This window comes from Hylobates moloch, unplaced genomic scaffold (genome assembly GCF_009828535.3).
Source record: "Hylobates moloch isolate HMO894 unplaced genomic scaffold, HMol_V3 SCAFFOLD_8, whole genome shotgun sequence".
NCBI lineage: Eukaryota > Metazoa > Chordata > Mammalia > Primates > Hylobatidae > Hylobates > Hylobates moloch.
Genome location: NW_026652283.1, coordinates 56738663 through 56765322, shown reverse-complemented (window position 1 = coordinate 56765322; position 26660 = coordinate 56738663). Strand labels below are relative to the sequence as shown.

The following is a 26660-nucleotide window of genomic DNA, read 5'->3' as shown; positions in this document are numbered from 1 at the left end:
ATTTTTGCTCACGTAGGGTTTTTTAGGGGCTCCTTCCACTGTTCCTAATTCTCCTTTCAGATGATCACAACAGGGTTATGATGAGGTCTGGGACATAGGCTCATTCCCTATATTATGCAGCAATAAAACAAGATTAGCTGTCCATTATCATGCTTTTACCATGTACCAGATACTTGTTCAAAAGGTTCCTCACTTTTAACTCAGTTCCCCATTTTACATTTGAAAAAGATGAGGCACAGAGGTTAAATAACGTGCCCAACGTCACACAGCAAATGAGGAGTGGGACTGGAACGAGACCACAACTCTTATTCCAAAGCCTATATTCTTAAGCAGTAGCCTGCAGTCACCCAGAATGAGCATTGCTCACTGGAGAGACATCTACACCCTGGCATCTATCTTGCATATCATAAGAGGACAGAGTAGGAGAGTGTGGATGAATACATCCAGACCCATTGTCAGTTCTGGAAGAAAAAAAGAGTAACTATTCAAATACTCAAATTTCAAATATTCAAAATGCACATCTAGCTGACAGTGGGTCAAAGGAGGAGCTATCATAAACAAAGGACCTTTAGTAAGCACCTACTAAGCATCCAAATCCAAGATTAGTTGGTAATAAAAAGACAATACTCACATTTCAAGTTATCTGTGTTTAAACAGGACTATTTGTATCACCACATGCCTGAGAGATACAATTAGGCCCTCAATTGAGCTGAATTTAGATGAGAAATGTGTACTTTCTTTCAACTTAGGGACCCACTGCATATCTATCTCTAGGTTCAGCCCCTTCCTTTTCTGATGAAAAAACCAAGGCTCAGAGAAACTACAGAACTAGACAGTGCAGAACTGGCTCTAGTCCCAGATCTTCCTTCACTGCTCTTCTCACAGGCCATTTTGGTAAGTTCATCCAAAATTCTCTTTACCATGTGTGGAGCCTAGACACTCAATTAAGAATATTTTATGTTCATTTTTCTTAAAAACATAACTTATAGGGAGCTAGAACAGAAGCTTTTGTTTTGCTAAGCCAGTATATTTAGATTCTCTAATTTTGCTTTAGTAAAAAACGCTTCTTCTGCTTAGAGTCAGTGACTCTCGATGACCTCAGCTTTCTAATAATCAGTTATCAGGAATAAGCTTCAGCCAATAGGTAAAACTCAGCACAAGCATTTGAAAAAGGATTCTCAGGTACTCAAGTTGTGGTATGGGTTCTCTGCTTCCGTAACCCAAATTGGTGACAGATGTCAAAATACTTTGCAATGGCTTACTAATTGTGGACTATTACATAAATAACAATATACCATAATGTGATGTGACATTAATATGTGATATTATTTAATAATATTTTGTAATAATTATTTGTAAAATCACTACACATAAATTTCTCTGAAATGCTCTACCTGCTTGAGCAGGTAGCCAGTAGGAAGGAAATATAGGCCCACCACTATATTAGGAAAAGGCAGGGGTCTAGCCACTTTGGTAACTGCCCTTCTACAGTGAGGACTTGGCTCACATTCAGTTACTGTTACATTTTTCAATAAACCATAGGTCTTGGATAATTTCTTCCTTTTTTTTCTTTTTTTTCTTTTTTTGAGACAGGGTCTCACTCTGTCACCCAGGCTGGAGTGCAGAGGTGTGATCTTGGCCCACTGCAACCTCCGTCTCCCATGTTCAAGTGATTCTCTCATCTCAGCCTCCCAAGTAGCTGGGATTACAGGCATGCACCACCATGCCTGGCTAATTTTTGTACTTTTAGTAGAGACAGGGTTTGACCATGTCAGTGAGGCTGGTCTCTAACTCCTGGCCTCAAATAATCCACTTGCCTCGGCCTCCCAAAGTGGTGGGATTACAGGTATGAGCCACTGAGCCCAGCCAATTTCATTATTTTTAACCTTACTACTTTTGTAGAGAATTTTAAGCAGTTTCAGTAAATGTCATGGATATTCTAGGATTTTCCTTTCAAAGAGTCTAGTGAAATGAAGAGGGGGCAGATGGAATGGAAAGAAACCCGAGGCCAAAGACTATGGCTGGAAGCATCCTGATAGCCAAGTCGAAAAGAGAAAGGCAAGATGAACATATCTTACACAGCTTATTGGGAGCAACAATTGTCCTCTGGATTCTCAGCTCCAAAAACACTTCTACTTAACGTCTGCTCATGAGGACACTGACAAACAGAATGGGCAGTTATCACACAAGGCTTTACAGAGAGCATACAGAAGTTCTTCACATGCACGTGTCTTGCTTTGAGTTTCTGTTTTACCCTAGCTGTGTTCAGAAAGTATTCTTCATTTATTTGTGTTAGCTCCAATTTTTATAGCCATTGGAAAAACAAAGACAAAACATTACAGTATATCTGGATTCAGGCAATAAGTAACAACTTGTAAACTCTGAACATTAAAAAAGAAACACTGACTGTAAGCACTGGCTGTAAAACATGGAATTGTTTTGCTCATTATTTATCTTTGCATGAATTTTCTGATTATTCTATTGATTTTTTTCTCAAAACTGTTAACATTTGGTAACTAGAAGTGTGTTTGGGGTATACGAGAAGCCCACATCTATTAACGAGTTCCTCGCAAAAAATGTGGCATTTTAAAATACATTTTTCTTTTTAAAAATCAATTAATCATTTCTACTGGCTGTAATAGATACAACACAAATGAAATCATCTTTTATTTTATTATGAAATTGACATTTTCAGCACTTACTTAAGAGAATAGTATGAGATTTGTTAGATAATTTGTAGATTTTAGAATTTTTATGTAACAATGTGTTACATAACATTGTTGGTAATTGCTGAAGGATGGAAAATTCTAAGCAGATCTCTCCTTTATGCTTATCCCAGTCCTCTGGACCAACCACAAGACTGCCTCATTATCTGACCTGTATATTCATCCTGGGTCCTGGGTCATATCTCCCTCCTTCAGCTAACTCCTACTCATCCTTCAAAGTCAGTTCAGTGACACGACTTCAGCTAACCCTTCTCTAGTCTCACTGCACTTTCCATAGAACCCTCCACATAACTCTAACCACAAGTACATTTACCTTTGATTTTCTTGTCTATCTCATTTGCTAGACTATAGGGGGCAGGGGCCATGGGGCAGAGGCCATGTCTAATCTATCTCTTTTATAGCTCCAGGGTAAAACACAGCGCCCGGCATAAAGCAGATGGTCAATAATTGTGGGACAGAGGAAGGAAGGGAGAGGAGAAAGAAGAAATAAAGAGGGAGGAAGGAAAGAAGGAAGGGAAGGAAGGAAGCAGAGAGGGAGGAAGAGAAGGAAGAAAAAAGAAAGGAAGAAAAGGAAGAAGCATCCTCAACTTTCAATATATTTCAATATGGTCATCTTCTCTGTGCCTACAAGCTAATCTTACATAAGTCAGCTGCTTGGGTGACTCATTTATTCAGTTTATTACTAAATCATTCAACGAACACTTACTGATATCTACTTTAGCAAGGCATTTTTTTTCAGTGGTCACTGTTATGAAGATAATGCGGTGAATAACACAGGTATGGTTCCTGATCTCATCGAGTTTATATTTTAGTTAGAGGAATTAATCTACAAAATTTGGTTTTTAAAGATAAACACAGGCATAAAAGGAAGACAAAAACAGATCACAGGTGCTGGCCCATCATTACTTCTCTTCTTCAAACCAAAGAAACTGCGGTAAATGAAGATATCTTGGGCTAGAGGTAATACTCTGGTAACACCCCCATGAACCAGTGGAATCCTTCTCAAATCAGTGTCACATAATCAATAAATCCTAGAATAAAAGAATCTGGAACTATTAAATGTCACTAAGTTTAGAGAGTCACCTGGGCTTTCTGAACCCTTGGCAGAGAAATGGAAAAGCTGAGATTATGCTTCCAGCTACCATCTGTCAAGAGACTACAGCCAATCAATCAGCTCACATTTCAAAGCTTACTTTTACCTTAGGAGTAAGCAGAAGAGGGAATCTGAGACAGAATTAATTATTCCTCAAGGCAACTGGACATACTGAATTCAAATTATATTCCTTGAGGAATTAAATAGTGGTTACAAAATAGGAATCACATACAAGAGTTTGGTAGCTCATGCCTCCTGTTTGGTCTAAATACCAATGCCCCAAGGTCAGGGATAAACACCCTCTCTCCTATACAGCAACAATCAGTTATATGTTTTTCCGGATATCACTCATATCTTTTATAAGAGGCAGAACAAGAACAGAAAAACTGTGCAAACCCACATGGAAACTCTGGGCATATCCTAATCTAGGACCAAAATGTTCCAGGGATAAGGAATGGATAAAGCAGTTGGATAACTTTTCAAGGTCCCTTCTGATCCTGTGATACTACGGAGCCTACTGGAAAACTAGACTTAAATTACTAGCAACATGAAGAACCCCAATAAAATAACAAGGCTAAACAGCTGTGTAATTGTATGCAAATTGCAGAGCCCCTTTGAATCTAACCCAAGCCTTCACAGATAAAAATCAGTGATTGAAAGAAATGCGTGACTCTTCCAATCTGAAAATTTTCTGATTGTAACACTGATCCCTGTCAAACAGGAAATGGCTCTAGACTGGTAAACTAAGGGTAGATAAAATGTGCATTCTTCCTGCCCAGCAAAGTCACAAACCACAGACCAAGGAGATGATGGAGCTGACCCACTAGAAGCAGGTCATCAACCCCAGTTAGCCAATGATCTCCTCACAAGCAGATCCCCTCTTCCCCAATTGCATACAAAGGCCTCTGAAATGAGTGGATGTCATGAAAATTGTGTTAACACCTTATTGACCATGAAGATCCCTTTCCTGCCAGAAGGAGTCGCCCAAACTGGAAGAGAAAATGTCCTTGCTTCTCTGGCAGATTCTCTTTTCTGTGGTGGTTGGTGAATAGAAATCCATTATCCCCTGCCCATTTCCTTCGCAGATGAAAGACAAGTGAAAGAAAACACTTTAAGCATATTAAGTAGCAAGTTCGATTTATAAATTATTAGGAACATTACCTCCCCTTGGGGGTTTTCTGAAGTCTTTAATCGTGTAGAAAGGCTTTCCAATTGCCACGGGCCACCATATTAATTAAGAGGCCTCAATATGTCTTCTGGGGCTCCTGGTGTGAACTGCATGCCCCACTGGCAGGGCCCAGCCCGCGCTGCCTGATTAACCTCTTACTGGGGCAGTTACTACTGCTGACTGCTGCCTCAAGATGCTTCAGCAACCCCTTCCCCCATGCCCCTAGGACCAAGTATCCAAGGCTTGGGAGAGAAATAGGATAGTCCCCCAACTCTGTCTCATTAAAATGCCATTGGTGGGTAAATATAGGGACTAGGCAACCTTCCACAAACAAGAGGCAAAGGCTAAGACCAAGAGGCTTTCAAGGTTAAGTAGGTTGGTATTTGAGTCCTTCAAACCTAAAGAGGCTATGCTCTTCTCAGGAGGAAACTCAACTCTCTAGCTTTTTAATTACTTTTTAATTTAATTGTGTTTAATTTTGCTTTTCCTAGCTCTAAAAGTTTTAAGACCGTTAGGTTTGATCGTCTTTCTTCTTTAATCTGGAAAGTTTGTCTTCAATTCCTGTATGAGACTTTAGGAGTCTCGTCTAACGAGAGCCTGAAGCCCTACAGGGACAGTGGCTGGAGGCTAATGTGCTAGAGTCAGCCTGGGCTATTTCAAGTTGTACTCTTTCAGATTCTGTTTATAGAACTGCTTTTTTCCGTTCTTGAGATTTTTTTTCTTGCCTCAGACCCTTGACTCTGTCTTCCCAAAGAAAAGCAAAGGAGTGCATCTGTCCGTGAGCTGCTTAGAGTTCTCTCATCATTAGTAGCTACAGTTACCTGTTGTTGGCCTTAACGAGAATGTTAAGGCCAAGCAGGGCTGGGTGAAGCAGGATGACAGAGAAGCAGCTCGTCATGGGCTGGGTTTTCAGCCCATAGATCCCTAATTCCAAAGGCTGACCTAGACCTCTGCAGTGTGGGAGACCAGTAAGGAATCAGGCTACTTGGGCAGAGCTGAGGTGCTTCATCCCTCTGGATGTAGACGTAATAATTTTCTGAGAGATGACGCTGCCTAGTCAGACATCATGGATGGCACCCCAATTAGTATTATGTGTTAAGAGGCTGGCCCCACATATAACCCATGTGTGTGGATATCAGTGTGCATGCACATGCACAAATGTGTGTATTATGCACAACAGACAGGCTGGAAGATAAAAGGGTCCACGCGGAAGCAGAAGCACTCCAGGTCGCTGTCTCAGCAACTCATGAGCAGAGCTGCATGAGACAGGCTCCCTCCATGGGCTGTGGGCACCAGCCCTTCAAAACTTCACAAGCCAAGCATGAAGCCAATAAATAAATATCGCCAGCTGGATAATGCTCAATGCCTATTCTGGGCCACGTTCCTTTCCTCCTTTCTTCTTTGTTTTTGTGCAGTAGGTGATCTTGACGATATAAAATAATAACAATAATCTATTCCATTAGGACCAAACATTAAGGGAATTATTGAACAAGTAACAGAAGAGGCAGTGGGCACAGTATATGCTAATGACCATTAGACTTTATCCCTGTTTTTCTCTGATCATAAAGGAGTTGTTTAATCCCTCTTCCTCCCATTTCCTCAAAGTCAGGCAGCCCAGCTTAACCGGGGAAAAGAGGTTCTCAGAGAGCTGATAGCTCCACAGGTAGCAGCTGGGGCTGAGTACATGAAAATCAACAGCATTAAAAACTAGTCACTGCAGGAAGACCTTATGCAGGGCATGTGTAGGGATTCCAGTGACTTCAGATATAAACAGCCTATAACATAGTTAGTTGGGAATAGGAGGCGAAAGAGGGTCAAGATGTCAAGATTTCTCTGAATTTGGCACATATTCATCAGTATCACTATCTGAACCAGGGAAGATCCTGAAGATCCATTTCCTCTCCAGCTAACACTGAGATGGATCCTTAAAGGCTGCACTATTCAGAGATGCCTGCGAGTCCGGGTGGAGGTAGAAGGCCTTTCACATGGAGTGTGGCCTTGATCATATTCTTGTCCCACATATAGAGGTACAACTTGATTTTCATGATTGCCGTGAGGTCTGGTGTGACAGGATCCAGTCAAGTATTCAAGGATCCTGCCCCGTTCTCTTTTACAGTGGGATTTCCAGCAGCACAATCCCTAGCCTGGGAGAGGTAAAGATCACATAGCTGATGGTTAGTTTTGTGATGATCTCAAAGTCCACAAACCACTATGAAAGAATTAAGCATTTTTCAGCTTCCTACAGTTAATCCCATTACATGTGCTTAACTCTTCCTCCAAACTCCTGCCTCATTCTGTTCATCTATTCACACACTGCCTTATTCCTAGAGTACTGGTACAATAAAGAAGTAATACTAATGATAACTACTGTTGATTGTGTTTACCACATGCCAGACATAGCACCTAATGAATTATACTCATTATTTTATTTAGTCCTACCAATAAGTGTAAGTAGTAAAAATTACAATTTCCATTTTTAGAAAGTAACTTATCCAAGTTTACATAGTAGTATGAGGCCAAACTAATACTCAACCACTGACATTAATGATGTTGTTTTATGACCGTGTCACATAGAAAGAAGCCCACCACTGTGGTCTGGGCTCTAATCACGCAACTTCCCATTTTCTTTAAATTAAACCCCAGACTCCCTTGCTTCTACAACTAATTCTCGAGGTTATGCAAGTGAGGATCCCTAAATGTCTACATTCAGTACTGTCTACACTGCCTGTCCCAGATGCCAGATGCCTGCAATCTTCTCCAGTTAAGCTTGATCATTGGATTGGCCAAATACAACATTTTAAACAATAATTTAACCAATATGGCCAGGGAGGGTCACATTTGTCAGGTTGTCATTTTGACACAGGCAGCGAAAATTCTGTGGAGATATCTGCGGCCTTGGGTAGATGTAAAGTGAAATCAACTGTCTTCAGAGTCTGAGAGTACAGACGCTCAACCATTTCCTTGAAAACAGTCTGGCACTAATGCACACAGACTCTGGTCTCTTTGTTCTCTGTAAGCCCTGTTCTGGGATGGGAGACCTAAGAAGAACAATAAACATTTTCCACAATATAACAACACACATATAAGACAGACTGGGGAGAAATGTTAGACTTAACTTTCAGGGAAACTAGGAACTTCATTACAGTCAGGTCACACAAAAAACGCTGTGCTAGCTGATAGATTTGGAGAAGATAGGAGAAAGCCCACAGGCCATGTTTTGCATTAGAACCCAAAAGATGACAACGGCCATTCCTAGTGCAAGTCATTTAATGCTAGTCAAAAACAGAGGTTAACAAAACTTGTATACATTGCTTTGTGCTCATAAACTTCCTCCAACTGGTAACTGATTTGACCCACTACAGAAAATTCTAATCATAGGCCCCAAATTCTAATCAAAACCCTGGGAGAACAATGGGTATCCATGGTCTTATCCCTTGTACCATTCCAGCTATGACTCAATCTTGGCATCCAAGTAAGATGCACATTAGAGCTCAAGAATTGTAGCAAAGGGAACAGAAGAGGAAATTAAGGGCTGAGAAGAGATGCTGACGTACGAACACGATTAGAGCATCATATGCCAATATCCCTTCCAAGCCCTTCATTCCTTGCCAGCAAGCCTTGTCTGGCATCATACAGGGGAAGGAGGAGAAACCCTGGCAGTCAAAAAAGTCTTCTTTGGGGCCCCACATTGAGTGCTGTGGCTCTTATTTCTCCCTCTTTAAAAAATTATTAAATTGAATTTTTTTCTCTGGAACTAATCAAGCACAAAATCTGAAGAAGAGGCCTGGTTTGTGAAGGCAATCTCTGAATGAGGTACTGATATTCTCATTAGGACGGGCTTCGTTAAGCCACCAGCTCCAACATCAGCAGCATATTGTCTTCAGCTAATTACATTTTTTGCTGGCAAAGCTACTGTACAAGTCTTCAAATCCTTCTCATCGTTAATTTTAAGAAATGAAAATAATACACACACACACATACATACACACACACACCCAACTGCCCTGTCCTACCTCCTCTCTCCCTGGCATCCCACCCACCCATAGCCCCAGGCTGTCAGCTTTGTTTTTCTGTTTTTTTCAGGCTTCCTCTCTTGTACTGGCATTTGTTGTTGTTGTTCGTTTTGTTTTGTTTTTTGAGGTGGGGATGGGGGTTGTGATGGAGTGGGGTGCAGGTAAAGGGTCTGTTACTTAAGCCTGATTTCTTCACTAGCTGACCATGGCCCCCTCTGTTCCCAGCAGAACAGCCAAATGCTGGTTACTCCCGCCAGGACCTCGGGCGCAGGCCTGGCGCTCACCAGCCAAAGATAGGCTGGAGCAAAGGGAAGTTGGAAATTAAGCCCCAGCTCTTCTCCACCTGCCAGGGAAAGTGACAAAAGGCTCAACTTTGCTATTGTTTGTCAGGTTTTGATTTGCTGATGAGTGGCTCGATCATGCAGGGAATCCATAGGTCAGCCAGAGACATTCGAGTGATACAAAGGCAGTCAGGGGTTCTTGCTTCCAAGGCAACTGACAAGGCTGACATCATCCACTGGGCCAGTTGCTTAATTCTGTACCTGTTTTCCTGAACCCATGGGGTCATTCCCAGCCAACCTGCAACATCATTATAAATTAATTCAGATCATAGTGTTCACAGAGTTTCTTCTTTCTACATTTTAATAGTTGTGATTTATTTTTTCTATTCTTAACATTCAGTTCTGTTGTAAGGGAGAGAGAGACAGAAAGAGAGAAAAACAGGGGAGGGGGAGGAAAAGGGAGAAAGGGCAGGCATGGGGTAATAGGTCTTTTTCTGCCTATCCCTGAACCTTTGCTCTCTCATTTCCCTGAAATGTCCTTCTTTATATCTCCCCTACCTATGCCCTTTCTGTGCTTTCAAGTCCCAGCACACATCCGTCTCCTTCCTGAAACCAACTTTGATTACTCTGATCCTCAGACATATCGTTCCATTCCAATTCCTAATGCATATGTGGACATTTCTCAATTAATCCTTAATCCCTAATTCTGTTGCTCCCCATATCATGGCTCTGACTGGACTTGCAGGCAGAGACCACCTTCTAAATTCCTTCCATAGCCCCAGCCTTAGCAGAATGTCCAGCACGGGGCTGACACTCAGTGAATGCTACATGGCTTGATTAACTCCAGGGAGGCACATTCAGCTGGCTTGCCGAGGTTGACAAAACACAAACAGCATTATGTTCACACTATTGGTGAGTTCAGACTGAAGACGTCCATCGGAAAATCCCTCTTCCTTCTTTTCTGCTGGCTCCTAGATAGCTCTGAGGGGCACTCCCTTGGTCAAGGAGTCCTCCCAGGAGAAAGTCAACTTTAGTCAAGGTGGTGGTTTCATTTCCCATGAGGATGCTCAAATGCAAGGTGCATGATACATCACCCAGAGGATACGGCTGTGTTTTTAGAGCGTGTGAAGACTTCTCTTTACCCAACCTCACTCTAGCTCCTACCTTTTGGTGTCTTTAGCCAGCATTTGTGAGACAACTGAAGGCTCACTTACAGTGACAGATTTTTTTTCTAGTAAAATAAACTAACCTGAACGTTAATCTAACTGTTCTTGCTCCACTCCTTAGAGGGCTGCAGGAATAGAGTATCACCACCAGAGAAGTCAAAACTTGTAATCACATTAAAAATGTCTATTTAGAATCTAATTATATCTACATACATGTAGCTGTACTACATGCTTTACAAAGTGAATGGGGGAAAAATAAAAGTCCCTTCTCCTAGAAATGAAAGTGCTAATTTTGCGTTTATATTTCTGTTTCTGCAGAGTGACTGCAGGTAGGATGGAGAAGTTCTTCTTAACTTCATTCTATAATTGGGGAAATTAAATTTGGCTTAACAGGAGAACCAAACACTGTCAGGACCAACACTTTTCCATAGTTTTTTCTGCCACCACACCATGAGAGATACAGGCTACAAACCGGGTAGACCCCACTGGCACACTGAAGGCTCAGTGTTCCCCTGGCACCAGCTGTAACTCCAATTTTTTCTCTCTCAGTCAGCAAAATATCACACAATGTAACTTGAGTGAGAATGACCTTATTATAGGGCATTTATAACTTTGACTCCACTCTAATGGAGAAAAGAAAACCAGTCACAATTTTCAGCAATTTACCTATTATTAGTACCAAATGCACTTGGCACATCTTACAAATGATGCAGACAGACCAGCCATCATGACACTGTAGTAGAAGTGTGAAAGCAGCCACTGAGGACAGGAAAACGAGGAGCTGTTGGCTTTGCCCAGAAGGCTGAGTCAGGGACTTCCTGGACATTCGGGCTCTGGGAGGGGCCCTCTTCATTGCAGAACACCATGTGGTCCCATCCCACCCTCGTGACACTCAAAACTAAAGTTCCCACTCTGAAAACCTTTCATAGTAATTTTGCTCAGTATCAACTTAAAAAGTTATATGTATACATGCACACACATACAGAGGGAGAGTGAGATGGCCTCATGATCTAGCCACCTCTGGTGTGTGTGACAGCCTTCCCCTAAGGTTCCTGTTCCATGAATATGTGAAGGGAGGAAGAGATGTGAGGTTTCAGTGGAGAAAAGGGAGCCACAGGACCACAGATGAGGCCTGAGGAGAACATTTTGCTGAAGATCTTACAGAACAGAGGGGAAAATACACTGACTGATCACCTGCTCCCCATCCCAACAGTGCCACTGACCAGCCATTCAGCCATTTAACCTCTTTGAGCTTCAGCTCTCCATATTATCAGACTTGCTCAGCCTTCCTTGCAAAGTTGTCTGTCCATTCCCAAAGTCCCTTTCAGCCTCTTAGCAAAAGGCCAGGCCCTTGGCTAGGATCCAGAGAAGCATAATCCCTCCCAGCAAGGAGCTTACACTCAGGGGAGATAGGCTTATTCACAGGTAAGGATGATGCAGAAATATGCACTAGGAATTGCATGAAACTACTTCACCCAGCCCAGAGAGAAAAGGGGGTCAGAAATATTTTCCTAGAGGGAGTCATGGGGCAAAACTGAATTTTAAAAAGAGTAGAAAGAGGTGACCTCACTCAGAGGAGAGGAAAGACATTTTCAGCCAAAGGCCAGCATGAGTGAAATCACAGAAGTATTAAATAGCAAGAGAGGTCCATAAAATATGACTGATGGTCAGGGTAGCTCACAGAGGGGAAGGCAAGGAGTGGAGGAGACGAGCGTCAAGCATGAAAGGTTTAACATGCTGGAAGTTAGCCTTCTGAATGGAGGAAACTACTCAAGGTTTTCCACCAGGGAGAGGACATAGTTCAAGCTGCATTTCATTAGATTCAGCCTGATGGTAGTTGAAGGGAATTTTTTTAGGGAAACAAGTCAGAAGACAAGAGTGAAGAGGTGGGAAACCACTGTATCAGTCCAGTGAGAGGTGAGGGGCATCTGCACTCATAATGGTAGTAGAGAGGGAAAGAAGAGAGGGATTCTAGAGATGTTTACAAAATAAAATGAGCAGAGCATGGTGAAAAGGAAGGCACAAGAAGAGGATCCCATGACCATGCTGGGCATAAGGACAGCAAGTCTGCAGGTACAGAAAGTGGAAACCTGGGTAATAAGAATGAATGGGAAGACTGAGATCCATCTGTCCCTAACTAATGAAAATGCACTACTTGTTTAGAAGATCTTCAAGCGAAGTCATTTTCCTTTGGAGTGTTCTTTCTCTTCAACCCTAGTGACCTGGAATGATTAGCTAGGTGAGGCAGCATCTAGCACAGATGCCGATGAAAATTTCTGGATGCAAAATACAGGCCTTTGAATGCACTTACAGTATCATACAGGAAGAGCTACATGGCCCACTTCCCACTCTTAACTTTTTTCATTAGATGAAATCAGGTGAAAACGAACTTCAGAATCAAGCCTGATCAAAGAGGCAAAGGAACTCTCAAAGGGCGGCCGCCAGAGGGGCTCAGGATGTAGAAGAGGAAAGCAAGAAAGAGGAAAAGGTGCTGAATCTCCAGCACCTCAGAGGAGCGTCTCACTCCTAATGGCAACATGGGACTGACTTGTCCTTGTCTTCCTCTGATGCAGGGACTCTCCTGAGAACCAGTGAGGCCGGCCCAAAAGGGGAATCTGGGAGATGTCCTGCAGGTCCCAGCATGGTTAGTCAGTAAGGCAGAGTCCACCATCCAGCCAGAAAGTTCCCTTCTAAAGTAAATACTTTTTCCCCCTTAAGGCATAACTATTATCCTGGGAATGGGGCAACTGAAACAATCACTTCCATAAGAAAGAATTATATTATATAAAGGCTGGCTGGGCTGAACCTGCCAAGAATCACTCTGCCTCCGGCTTTACCTGAGTCATTTTAGGGAGGAGGATAAATGTCTCCTTCCGGGAGTATTCAAAGGCTCCAGAGGCAATTCTGGGAGATTTCCCCTTCCCAAATCCCCCAAAGCTGGAGCTGAAGGCTCTTCCCCTGGCCTGCTCCCTAATGTTGGGGAGCCACTCCATCCTAAATCAAACCTGGGAGGCTCCTAGAGTACTTCATGCTAGCAGAGGCTTACAGTATGTCTAGAGAGACTCGCTGGAGACACAGAGGAGCAGAGCTGGCTGAAGGCTATGGCTCTGAACCAGCAATTCACAGACCAAAGGCACCTGCAGAGAGCCCCCACTGGGCCATGTGAAGGGTTCAAAGTCACCAGGCTCCCTCCAACAGACCAGTCAAAGATTCACAATGGGATGTGATAGCTCCCTCCCAGGATGGAACTTCTTCCATCCAAACCAACCAGTATACAAGCCTGCCAAGCCCAGCATATTGCCCATAGACCATCACCTCATACTCATAAATGGAAAAAAGAAAAGCAGAGTTGCTGCAGGGAATGGAAGAAAGTTTCTTCATGCATTTCTTTCTGTGTCAACCAGGGATTGCTAGTGTCCCATATGTCCTTCACTTTCACATTCCTAGAATGTGGGAGCTGAAGGCAACTTACAAGTTCAGCTAGCCCAGGACTCCCAAGGAACAGGACATAGCCCATCTATGTGCTCCTGGTATGGGTGTTCCAATTGCTGTTAAAGCGGTGGGACATGTTTATGTTATCATTTATTTGTATAAAATACTATTTGCCTAATCTGTATTGAAATAATCAACTATAACATCAAACCCCTGATTTTATTGACATATTTCTCTCAGCTAAGGCCAAAATAAGTTTAAATTGAAAAAGCGAGTCAATTTAAATAAAAATATTCAGAAAATACTAACAGAGGTTGCATAAAAATATGCCAATAAAACATGAATGCCAAAGTTTTAAGAACACTTATCTCATTCCAGCCTCTCCTATGTAGATGAGCAAACTGAAGCTCAGGAAGGTCAAGGAGCTTGCCTGAAGTTTCACATGTTTTTGAGAGAAAAAGGTCTACAATCAAAGCTTCCTGACTTCAAATCCAGTAGTCTTATCCCAATATTAGGCTGCTTGCCTCATCAGCAAGCTTTCGTCACAAGTGAGAAGAAGATGTAATGCACTCTGTGTGAGGATTGCTGAGTCCTAGGCCCACGTCACTCTGCTTTGAAAGCTACAAGCAGAGCCCTGGCTGGGACCTGTTGGTGCTGCCTTATCCAAACCCAAGGTGGAGTCCAAGGAGGGTGGTCCTGCCGTGGAAAGACTGGGGGCCTCAGAGGCCAAGGCTGTTCACCCTGAGCCACAGAGCATTGAGGAAAGGGGCTGGGGATGGACACAGCCAGCTGAAAGCCTAGGAATAATGACTGGGATGTATACATTCCATGACACTTAGGAAATAAAAAGAGAATAAAAGATGGATGCTTTAACATCATTGTTGGGACACAGAGCTCTTCTAAGTTTGTTCTATGTGATAGCTTACCTCATGTAAGAATGTGTCTGAAACCCACAAATGCCAAATTATGACATGTGCACCCTTACAAATCACAAGGGCATATATATCTAAGTCCCGAATCCTTCCCACTTCTTCCTCAGACAAGATACAGACATGGAGGAAATGAAGGTTGAATCCTTTCATAAGCATCTGATGATTGATATCCCATATGGATCTCTCATATAGCCCTGTCTTCTTTATGGTATTAGGGTAGCAGAACTCACATCTCAGGCCACCTTAAGCAGTTATACAAATCCCAAATTTCAGAATTGGGAGCCAAAGCCCAGCAGGCCCCAGATACGATTCTGTGAAGCACCCACTACTGTCAGCCATAGTACAACATATTAATAAACTGACATCTGATTCATCCCAAGTTAGAAGGCTACTTGACTCATCCTTTGCTATTCAGGGACATCAGCAGCAGTGATAGAGGTATCATCAGGAGAGAAATCATAAATAGCAAGGCAGCAGCAAGAGGCACCTGACTTTCCTAGATTTATTATAGAGAGAGACCCCTTGCAATCTTGGGGAAGGCTACTGACATCTGCCTCTCACATAGGTAAGCCATTTAACAAACTTTAGCAGATACTTAAATGTGTCACAGCTAATTTTATAAGGCAAGGCTAAAAATGCTTTGTTCACCCTAAACTTTATCAGCAAGACCAAGAGCTACCACTAACTCTTGAAGATACGTAACAGTCCTCACACAAAGCAACTTTATTATGACATCAATGTCTGGAAGCATAATCCTGCTTCTATTCTTATATATTTATACGAAGTGTTTTGCTATAAGGGGGTATTTTAGCATATCCAGGCATGTCACACATTTCTACTGTGTACTCAAAGTTGAAACCAAGCAGGAGCCATCAGACTCACAGGGAAAAAAAACAGCATATTTGCTATTGAGTATCCTGTTAATACTTTTCTTGTCAAGTCGAAGCATAGTTTTGTTTTCATTAACATCTGTCTTTGCTAAACTCATCAGTGTCTCTCAGGAGAAGCTAATGTGCTTGCATTTCACCTGAATTTGTGAATACCACATGTCTTGAATTTCTAGCAAGAACAATTTTTGTCAGTGCCTTAAGTGACAACTATAATCAATCCGTGGGGGTCTGTCTAAAACTAGCAAATTATTGTCTTTCACACTGCAAATAGAACCCTAAAGCTTCCACCGAGTTGTTAGGTTGTAGTCTTCATGTGGGTTCTGCAGACAAAATGAGGAGAATGTACTAGATTTAGGTCAGCAAACCTATGGCCTCCAGGACAAATGTGGCCCACTGCCTGTTTTTGTAAATAAAGTTTATTGAAACACAGCCACATGCGTTCAGTTATATACTGTGTATGGTTACTTGGGCACTACATTGGCAAGAGATGAGTAGTTGAAAAAGAGCTTGGATGGCCTATAAAGCTAAAAATGTTTAACATCTGCTCCTTTATAGACTCCTGGCCTAGATAATTCCTGCCATTGTCCATATTAGGGTTTTCTCCATGGACACATGGCTGGCTACATTTACTATACCTAAATCTAATTTGTCTCCAGCCAAGGCCCATGGGTATGAGTTTGAGATCAGATTTAAAGGTGACCTCGGGTCTGTGAGACAGACCCTAAACTTTAGAGATGGACAGAGGGTAGGGGAAAGATAGTGTGATCTGGAGAAAAGGTAATGGCATCAGGACTCAGAATCTCTGAGTTCTTACATCAGTGCTGGCCATGAGCATCACCCACTACTCTAAGTCTTCTTTTTCCCATTGTGGATGAGAGTAACAATCTCGTATGTGTGGATACCCGGGCAGTGATGGAATTCCCTAAATGACATTGCGTGGTTTGATTAAAAAATAAATTAATAAATGAAGTTCTTCCAGAGAAGTTGGAGCTGAAATTATCATCCTTAAATCATAAGATACCTGGTAGGTATCAGATGTCAATTATCAGACCAGACCTCAGTTATCATCCTAAATCATAAGATACCTGGTGGGAAACCCTGTAAACAATGAAACAGAAGTGACATAACAATTCCCTGAATGGACATGACTGCATCCCAGCTTTGTAATGGCCCTATTCTATTGTCCTGATATCCCTAATTGCCTCGGTCTTTTCCCTAAGCACAATCCTCTAGGACTCCTCTGAGAGGTTGCCATGATCACAGATGCTTTTCTGACTCCCTAAGCTGGTGGCCCCTGGGTCACACATTGTATGCAAGATTGTTACAGACAGCTTACACGGCCCCTCAAGAATTTACTGAGCTAATATTTAATGGGTACTTCCCTATAGGCCAGGCACTACAGGAAGTGGTTTATAAGAATCATCTCATTTAATAATTAAAACAGCCCTATAAAGTAGGATTTATTATTCCCATTTTATGGATAGGGAAAGTGAGTTTAGAGTGATTAAGCAATTTGTCCAAGGTCAATAAAAAGATCAAGTAAGTGGCAGAACTAAGATTTAAATTGGTCTCTCTGAAGCAAAGCCCTTGCTGTAAACTGCCTCACTAAAATTCAACACCATAAAACTATAGTCTTTGTTGGTTCTCAATGACCAGTGTCTTCTCAGAGCCAATCTCAGGCTTCTCTGCAATATTTGGTCTTCTTGACCAATCCGGCTCTTCCTTCACCTTCTGAAGCAGCTCATAGACCTCACCATGACAGCATCTTGTCCAATTCTCTATGATGAGTAAATCCTTCCTAATCTTCAAATAAAGGGTTTCTACTGTGCTAGCTAAAAGAAGCAAAATTATTCCATAACCTGGAAAATTGGAGAAACTATCCAACCCTAATAAACACCAAGTAGCAGAATTGTGTAGCAGAGTCAAGTTCGGAGTCAGATACACTTGCCTTAAATCTTGGCTTCCCTTCTCACAGCCTATGTGACTTTGGGCCTGTAATTTACTTTCTCTCAGTCTCAGTGTTCACATCTGAAAGATGGAAGAAATGATAGCTATTTCACAAGGTTGCTATGGAAATTGATTGATAGTATGTATGCAAATGGTCCCATACAGTGCTGGAGACACAACGAAGGCTTAGTGAGCAATAGCTTTATTAGTATGAATATTACCAGTTTCTAATATTGATTGAAACCTCATGGAAATTATGACTCCTATTTTCAAAAGGATCTTCAGGGATTTCTGAAACTGAGTACTTGAAAGTAAATTGCTAGCTTCTATATCAAGTGAACTAGATTGCTGAACAGAATATTACATCAACTTGTTAAAAGACATCAGCATCCTTTTGAAAATTTGGCCTCTTAGCTATTTTTCTTGCTGTCTGCAGAGATGAGGGTAGCATGAGGCCTCTGTGAACTTCAGGAAAGAGAAAAACAGATTTGCAAAGAAGATGTAAAGCCTGAAAAGGAGTGGAAAAGATGATGGAGACTCTACTTGTCTCTCAGTTCTGCCAAGGGCCCTCTTCAAATAGTAAGCATTAATAATGTGATTAAACGCTCCCTGAAAGCAGAACTTTGTCATTCATTTCCTATCTACTTAGTAGCTAAAAAAATCTGAAGCCTGAAAACAGTGTTAAATAATCAATATCTAAATGAAGGAATGAGTCAATGATTTTAAAAAATCAATGATATGTCCATAATGCTTTGAGAATACTTTTCTAGTTTCTAAAAATTTCCTGCAAAAATTCAAAAGTTTGTATATGAAGAAGCTAAGTTCACTGTTACATGACTTTCACAATTTTAGGTTAGAATTCCCCAACTACCCTTTTCCCTTCCCTGCCAATAAACCCACCACCAGCTGTGAGGTGGTGTGACTGAAGCCAAGGTTAGCAGGTGGAATTAGCCAAGCTGAACAGAGTCTGAGCTTCTGGGGTTAGCTGCCTGGTGTAGCCACAGAAAGAAAATTTGTGTTCCATCATGGTTGTTGGTCCTAGTGCTTGTAGCATTTTAGTGTCAAAATAAAAATGGAGTAAAGTGTCAGACGAATCTCAGCAGTCAAAAGTCAACAAAACATCAAAAGTTGGTGAAATGACGCATACTAAATATATATTGTGTGCTCACTATGGGTCAGGAGAGGAGTGCTTCTCAAAGTATAGTGTCTGGACTCTGCTGACTGCCTTGATTCAATTCATGGTCCTGCAAACTAATAGTTGTTTACCTTTAGATAAATCACATAGCCTGTTATGTTCTCAGTCCCCTTGTTTGCAAAATGAGTAACAACAAATCCTACTTTATGGTGTGGTGAGAATAAAAAATAAGTTAAAATATATTGAAAGCACTTGAAACAATGTCTAGCACATAGTACGTGCAAAACATGATTTTGATGATGATGATGACAATGATGACGGTGTCTATGTTATATTTTGATTCTCCTAACATCTCCTAACATCTATATAAGTTAGGTCTTAGTCTGCTTGTTGTACTGAAAACAAGAAATCATGAAATCAGTTTTCCAGCCTCTGCTAAAGGAAACGGCTCTGACCTGTGCCTGGAGCAGGAGTGTACCACATAAGCCCACCTCCCCACTAAAACCACCAGGGGAAGGCTAGGATCATATTCACCTGTGAGATAACCTGATATGAAAGCTTTGAACAAACAGGGGCTATGGTAACAAATTAGATACATCTGCTTCTTTCACTAAGGAGTTAGAGTAAGGGAAGAAGGCAGGACATTTAACAGCAGTGGGAACAAAGTTGGAAACACTGTGAAGCTGTGAAAAGTCAGGACAGGTCATGAGTGAGGTGACTTGATGAGTAAATGGAGTGTCAAACACATAAAAGCTTTGCAATTGAGAAAGATTTATAGAATAGACTAGACAAAGAAGCTAATTCATAGCAAGAGGAGCAATAGAAACAGGTGTGAAAGAGCCAAACCACAAGCTATGGAGGCTAAAGGCTGATAAAATCACTCAGATCCTCAACAGCTTCCCAGTTCCAGCCTTCATGAAAATCTGCTCTTTGAATATACTTTCTAAAATAAGGAGAGTGTTGTCTCCTTTATCTCCATATGAATTTCTGCAGTACAACTCTATTACAGAGAAGGCCTCAGTGGATCTTCATTCTCTAAAACTAAAAACGCTGACCAGTGCATTCATTTTATAGGTGAGATAATGAAGCTTCCAAAAAGTCCAGCAAATTACCTAAAGTGGTAAAGCCAACATATGATGTCCACTCTTCCAACTGTAAATCCAGCATGTCTTTCCGCTACATCTCAGCTCTCACTTTACTAGAATATGGAAGGGCACCAAACAAGAACAGAATAGATGAGCAACCCAAATGGTGAATGAATTCATATATACCTATGCCCAATGCATCTTGACAAGAGATGCAGGGCATTCCATGTTGCCAGGTGAGGGAGGTTTGTAAGCCAAACCTTAGTTGGCACTTGACATAGTCCCCAAATGGACCCTGGCATCTCCAGGCTTTTGCACATCAGCGTTTCAGACAGAAACAAAGAGCAAAGAGGTTTTGTTTCAAGAGATCTTACTGATTATCTTAGGAACTGCCCACAACTTTCCTAATGGAAGGTAAAATACACAGTGATGGCCCTGGCATGTGGGCAGTATGACCAGTAAGTCAGTTCAGTCCCATGAAGGATGGCTTGAATTGCAAGAAAAGTCTTCTTTGAACTGAATCAAGACCTGTCTTTTTGTGCTTTCTGACTTATTACTCTATCTCTGTCCTTTCTGGTGACACACAATATGTCTAAATGTCTCCATTTGTTGCTTAAAGATGAGAAGGACTGGTCCTGATAAATTAGAGCATCCTAAGTTGAATGAAACAAATACTACAAATTGACCATAAAGATGCAAAAGTGACCTTGATTAATGAATTTGTTAATGAGTTTTTGTAACAGATCTGCTGAAGGCAAAAGGCTCTGACAAAAAAGACATCTAGCCCTCTCTCCTGTGCCCACAGACACTTAATAAGAACCTAATAGTGTTGATGACACACAGTGACAGCCACACTTGGAACTGCTCCTCTCTACATTGGAAGTGGCTGTGCTCTAGGAATGAAATGAGGCATGGCTTCAAGCAAACTCACCTGCGATGCTCAGGCAACTGGACTGAACTTGAATGTAACAGTAAGGGCAAGGAGGAGGCTTTGGTCGAAAGTTGTTATGCAGCCCTGGAAACATGATCCTGGTGGCTCCCATAGGTGTGTTCTGTGGGCTCTGTACTGACTCAGCCCCAAATACTACTTTTTCACACTGGAACCTTCCCACAGTGCCCATTTTATTTGCTGGACTCTGGGACTGTATAATGGCACCTGCCTCTTTTGTCTCCAAGTCGTGTTTCCAACGTTGTTTCTCCCAGGAGTGAACTCTGTACCTTGGGTTCACCTGGAGATCCCAGAAACAGGGAGCCTGGGGGCAGGCTAAGGCCTCTGATGGCGGTCAGCAGTAGAAGGCCATGGGGGCCTCCAGATACTGGCCAAGGAGCCACAAACAGCTGGGGCTACTAAGATTTTTTTCCCGACAACAGTGCCTAAGAAGGCTGAACCACAAAAGATATTCTCTACCAGTGGGAGTTATCAATATAGAAAAATTTCATATATATCTATATCTATCTATCTATCTATCTATCTATCTATCTATCTATCTATCTACATATCTATCTATCTATATATCTCCAAAGAATTTTAGAAAGGCTACTTGCTGTGAAAAATGTACTTAACCAACCTATATGCATATAGGAAATCTATTAACACTGCCATCTTTAATTAAAAAGATGAAATATATAGACAATACATTTAAATTCTACTGTGCACCATTAAACTCGTTTGCATACTTTAAGAAGAAAAATGTACACTGTATGGTAAATTAGCACAAATACAATAAGAAAATTTAAATCCACACAGAGTTTGAATATCTGACATGAAGTCATATTGAAACCTGGTCTTCTATGGAGTAAATCATTTGCCTTATAACTGACCAATTGCCTGACTTTTGGTTTAAACTCACACTCAGTTTTCATTTGCTGATTCTGCTTTCATTTGTTCAAGAGTTTGCAAAAGAGTATCCTTGCGTACTTTCATAGTTCTGAATGTCAGCTATCTTGCAAAATTTGAAATAAATCTCTTCAGCCAAGTTTGAATCATGCAAGGAGGTTAAAATACATCATTTGACCCTCAAAGCAATAATGTAAGATTTCAGAAGGGAAATCCAATTATTCTACGCAAGGAAGAAATGGTACCTCTTTGGAAAAAATAATTCAAAAATTTTAGGATGTGATTGAAAAACAAGAAAAGCAAAAGGTTTTTCAAAGTTTTAAATTGCCCAGCTCCCAGCTGGGGTATTGGCTTTCTGCAAGCCCACAGTTTTGCTGATGGTCGATTTATACTGGGCATGGTACAAAAGAGAACTTGCAAATTCTCATTCATACGATGCCATAAGGGTCCAAAAAGGTTTCTTTTGCTTCTCATTCTCTCATTTCTTATATTTTGTGTTAAAACAAAACATAATATATGCAAAATATAGAAATAAACAGTGGTCTCTGCATTGAGGAAATATGTATAAAAGAGTATACATACAAAATGAGAGAAATGTAAACTTTAAGGTTTTCATAAAACCATTAATTCCCTCTTGCACGTATTGGGAATATTTAGGATTATTAGTTAAGCTTTTAATTACACATTTTCTTAACAGAAGAGGTTGGATGTATTCATGTTTCGATAATCGCTTTATCTTTTCTCTTTTTCCAATTATGCTATTTTGATCCAATTTGAAAACCGTATCAATATTGATCATTAGAGTTAATGAAAAATAGTCTTGCTATTGTTATTTCATAACTAAAGGGGTTTTGGTAATAAGATTTAATTTAAGTGTATTTCACTGCTCAATATTGTTACAAATCAAAGAATTTTGCTATCTTCTGGCTTTTATAATGCTGTCATCCAGATGCTTCAAATAGCTGCCTACCTTTCCTCCAAAGGGTATGGTATAAAGTGTGTCAAATAAAGTCTACCACCACTGGGGTCTCTTAGGAGGAAGCCATCAGAGACTCTAGGAACAACATCTTCAAACAGGATACCCTCAGGCTTGATTTCTAAGCTGAGGGCAGATACACAACTTCAGACTGTGAAACTGTTTCTAGAATAGAATCCTAAGGATGAGAAAGGCAGTGTGTGGGGTGTGTGTATGGAATGGGAATGGAGGACAATGAGACAGCTAGGTGGGCTGCAGTAGGCTCCACTAACCAAACCATCTTTGACAGGGAAAGGAGGGGGTAGGGAGGAAATATTTATATCTCCACTTCATCCTGAGATTCCTGTTCTGTGGAAGTCAAAGCCCTTCATGATTTTTTTATGGAGATGTTGCCCTGTCCACATACAAGAGGCCAACCCAAAGACAACACAAGTCTTTCACACCCTTACGTTTGCCTATGCCCTTTTGTCCTCTGTCTCTTTAGCCTGGTTAAAAATAAAAGAGAATAAATTAAAATTAAGCTGAAGGAATAATCTCTTCCATTTTATTTGAAAAATAAAATGTCATAGTGGTCTGCCATTGGTGACAAGTAGCATATGAGAGGTCTCAGAGATAAGTTTAAAGTTGACTCTTGTTCTTTCTCCATTTCAGTGTCCACTGTCCACTAATTCTTGCTCAGGGGATCATATTCGAAAAAACACTAAAATGTAGGGTTTTTCATAGGGGTTGCTTTATTTTAAGGGCACAACCTATTTCCTAAAGTCTTTGGCATTTTTGATCAGCATATATATTTTTTAAATTTTTTATTTCCATTGGTTTTTGAGGAACAGATGGTGTTTGGTTACATGAGTAAGTTCTTTAGTAGTGATTTGTGAGATTTTGATGCTCCTATCCCCTCAGCAGTATACCCACCCCCACAAACACACACACACACACACACACACACACACACACACACACTTCTCTAGAGAACTTATTGAGCACCTAATTCCAGGGATAGATGGTAGGTGCTTCCTACACTGAAGATACAATGCGGCGACAAGTACAAGCTTCAGGCTGTTTATCTTTCTGCAGATTCTCGCACTATGCCCCCAGCCCTACCTAGACTCTCCTTCTGACATATTGTTTGTCTCAACTTCTTCTATTTAGGGTCCTTCTTTAAAATATAATCACAATATTTATTTTTGGAAATCTCTATATACCTTTCTTTGCCTTAAACATTTCATCAGTGTGACAAAGACTGGGTCTTTGGAATGGTCTCGGACCAAAACAAAACAAAACTACCCATGACCACCATTGCTTCCCACACTGATGGCAGGATGTGGATGGCTGGCGAGAAATCCACCATTGTGCCCTTCTTTTCAGTCAGACCATATTATAAATTTGAAGACAATCTGGCCTCTAAATTCTTCACTCCGGTCAATGCCAGGACCAATTCAGCTGACCTGCCTGAATCCTACCACTCTCTGGACACTACAAGCTACGATAAAGAAGACAACCTTCTCAGAGAGGAAAAACACTGTTCTTTAATAAGAATATGCAAGCACTGTAACTCCCATGCTATAAACCTTGATTAATTTGTAAATGTGAGTATTAGCAACCTCATTTACCTGCCTGACATCTGACCTTATCTGGATATTAAGGCTTAACATTTGCATCAGCCATATAGTTTAAACAAAGTGCCTCGTGTACATGCAGGTAAACTATCAAGCCAGTTTACTTATGGAGACACGGGTTGAGGAAGAAACAGAAGGCTTACATTTTGAGATTTTATCAGAGATTTTATAGAGAGATTTTCCATCTTTGGATAATGGGCATTCTTCTATATCTAAAATGCACTCAGTTTCCCTCAGTCTGATACACAAAACTAAGTAGCATGTGGTGATGGTACTAGAGCAACAGATGAAATAAGGTTTGAACTAAGACATCACAGGTGGATGCATTTCCCACAAATGGGAAATTTACTTATTAACATGATCAATGATCATTACAGTTGAGTTGAGTTTCCTAACAGTGAAATAATCTACACTCTCCCATATACATGGCTCATAAATAATCAGTCAAGTCTCAACCTGCTATTAGGCTACCCTAAGAGCAGACAATGTGTTTGTTTACCAATACAATATCAATACATAAAACACCAAGTGTGACAGGTTTTATTCATCTCTTCACTGGGAAATTCATTCATTTATTCCACAAATATTAATTAAGTATTAACTATGTGAATGCATTGTTCTAGGTGCTGGGGACACATCAGTAAACAAAACAACACTAAACAAAAACCCTGGCCTGCCATCATAGCACTTACTTTCCAGTGAGATTCTAGAATATAAGTTCCTACAATGTTAGAAAGAACCTTTCAACTTTTTTTGAGGCTTCAAATTTCTAAGTAGGAGAAGGAATGCTAATAGTAAAGGATCTGAGTTGAGCTAGAGAGAGGTGCAAGTGTCTACCCATATGACCTCTATTGTAAGAGGAGAGAAAGCCAGTTTACTGGCTTCCCCCTGGCTGGGAGAAGAGAAAAGAGAACTTGGTAGTGGCAAGCAGCTTGGAGAGTCAGTCATTTAACAAACATTTGTGGAGCAACTACTCTAAGATTCTCCAATATACTAATTGGATAATTCCCATCTATAACAACCTATTAGCCTCATCTAATTTTGTTGTTGTTTGAGACAGAGGCTCACTCTGTCACCCAGGCAGAAGTACAGAGGTGCAATCTTGGCTCACTACAACCTCCACCTCCTGGGTTCAAGCAATTCTCAGGTCTCGGCCTCCCAAGTAGCTGGGACTACAGGTGTGCTCAGCTAATTTTTGTATTTTTAGTAGAGATGGGGTTTCACCATGTTGGCTAGGCTGGTCTTGAACTCCTGGCCTCAAGTGATCCATCCATCTTGGTTTCCCAAAGTGCTGGGATTACAAGTGTGAGTCACTGTGCCTGGCTGCCCTGATCTAATATTATCTCTGGTTTGTTAAAGTTTCTTCATATCTGAGCATGTTCTTAGAGAAAACAGTTGGAGAATGGTACTGTTAGAAATAGTTACAATTATTACTTACATCACAGGTGGATGCATTTCGCAGAAATGGGAAATTTACTTATTAAGATGATCAATGATCATTACAGAGTTGGGTCTGATAGAGTGATATCTATGACACCAAGACCCTTAATGTCAAGGTAACGTAAGCTATGGCCTGAGAGGCTAAGGCTGTTCTGCTCTTACCATGACTGAGATGTGGAGGATCCTCAGCTCCTCTTCTGCCGACTCATGTTGGGGTTCTTCAGTGGGGTCTTGTCCAGGAAGGCTTGGGGCACCATCTTGGTGATGAATGTGAAAAAGCAAAGTGCCATTCTCCAGCCACTGCTGCCTCCAGCGCACCAAAGGGATATCCTCTGTGTTCCCTGAGATCTCTAGAAGATGAACACCAAAGGCACAGGTGAGAATCTGGATGGGACCAAGTTTTTCATTTTCTTCCTCGCCACTTGTACCAATTAGCCAGTTTCGTCTGAAGCCAACAGAAGTTTCCAACAATGTATAGTTAGGTCAGATTTTACTGCTACTCCAAACCACAAAGAAGAGAAGAGACCCTGAGAAGAAGTCAATTATCTCCCGTAGGTCTTCCCACTATAAATCTAGTGAGCCAGGCTCTCACCCATTGAAAAAAATATCAAGGTGAAAATTCAAGTTCTTCCCCTTATTTCTATGATCTTTTACACAGCTCAGTTTGAATACCTGATACCCCCTGAGGTAAATGCAACGTTGTTTGCCTCTTGTAAATTTGAAAGTATGAGTTCCCCAGCAATTATTCCTAGACATACCCGTAAATTTACCAAGGAGAGAGTTGGTAATTACTGTGCAGACAACTGGCATTTATGGACTAGTGCTGGGAGGTTACTGCAGAGCAACTGGGGCTGGTAGGTTATTTCTAAAACCACAATTATTTGCTGCATAGTCCACTGGAGATATTTGCTAACTTGCTGTGA

The 26660-nt window shown here is 41.2% G+C and overlaps 1 protein-coding gene across 2 annotated transcripts in view; it reads right to left on the bottom strand.

The window, feature by feature from the left end:
• The window catches only part of ASTN1 (astrotactin 1), a 307337-nt gene that overhangs the window by 174950 nt on the left and 105727 nt on the right, over positions 1 to 26660 (bottom strand). For both annotated transcript variants that reach the window (XM_032160908.2, XM_032160909.2), the window contains exon 2: positions 25900 to 26087. In XM_032160908.2, the coding sequence (XP_032016799.1) occupies positions 25900 to 26087 (188 nt within the window). The remainder of the gene's footprint in view (positions 1 to 25899; positions 26088 to 26660) is intronic.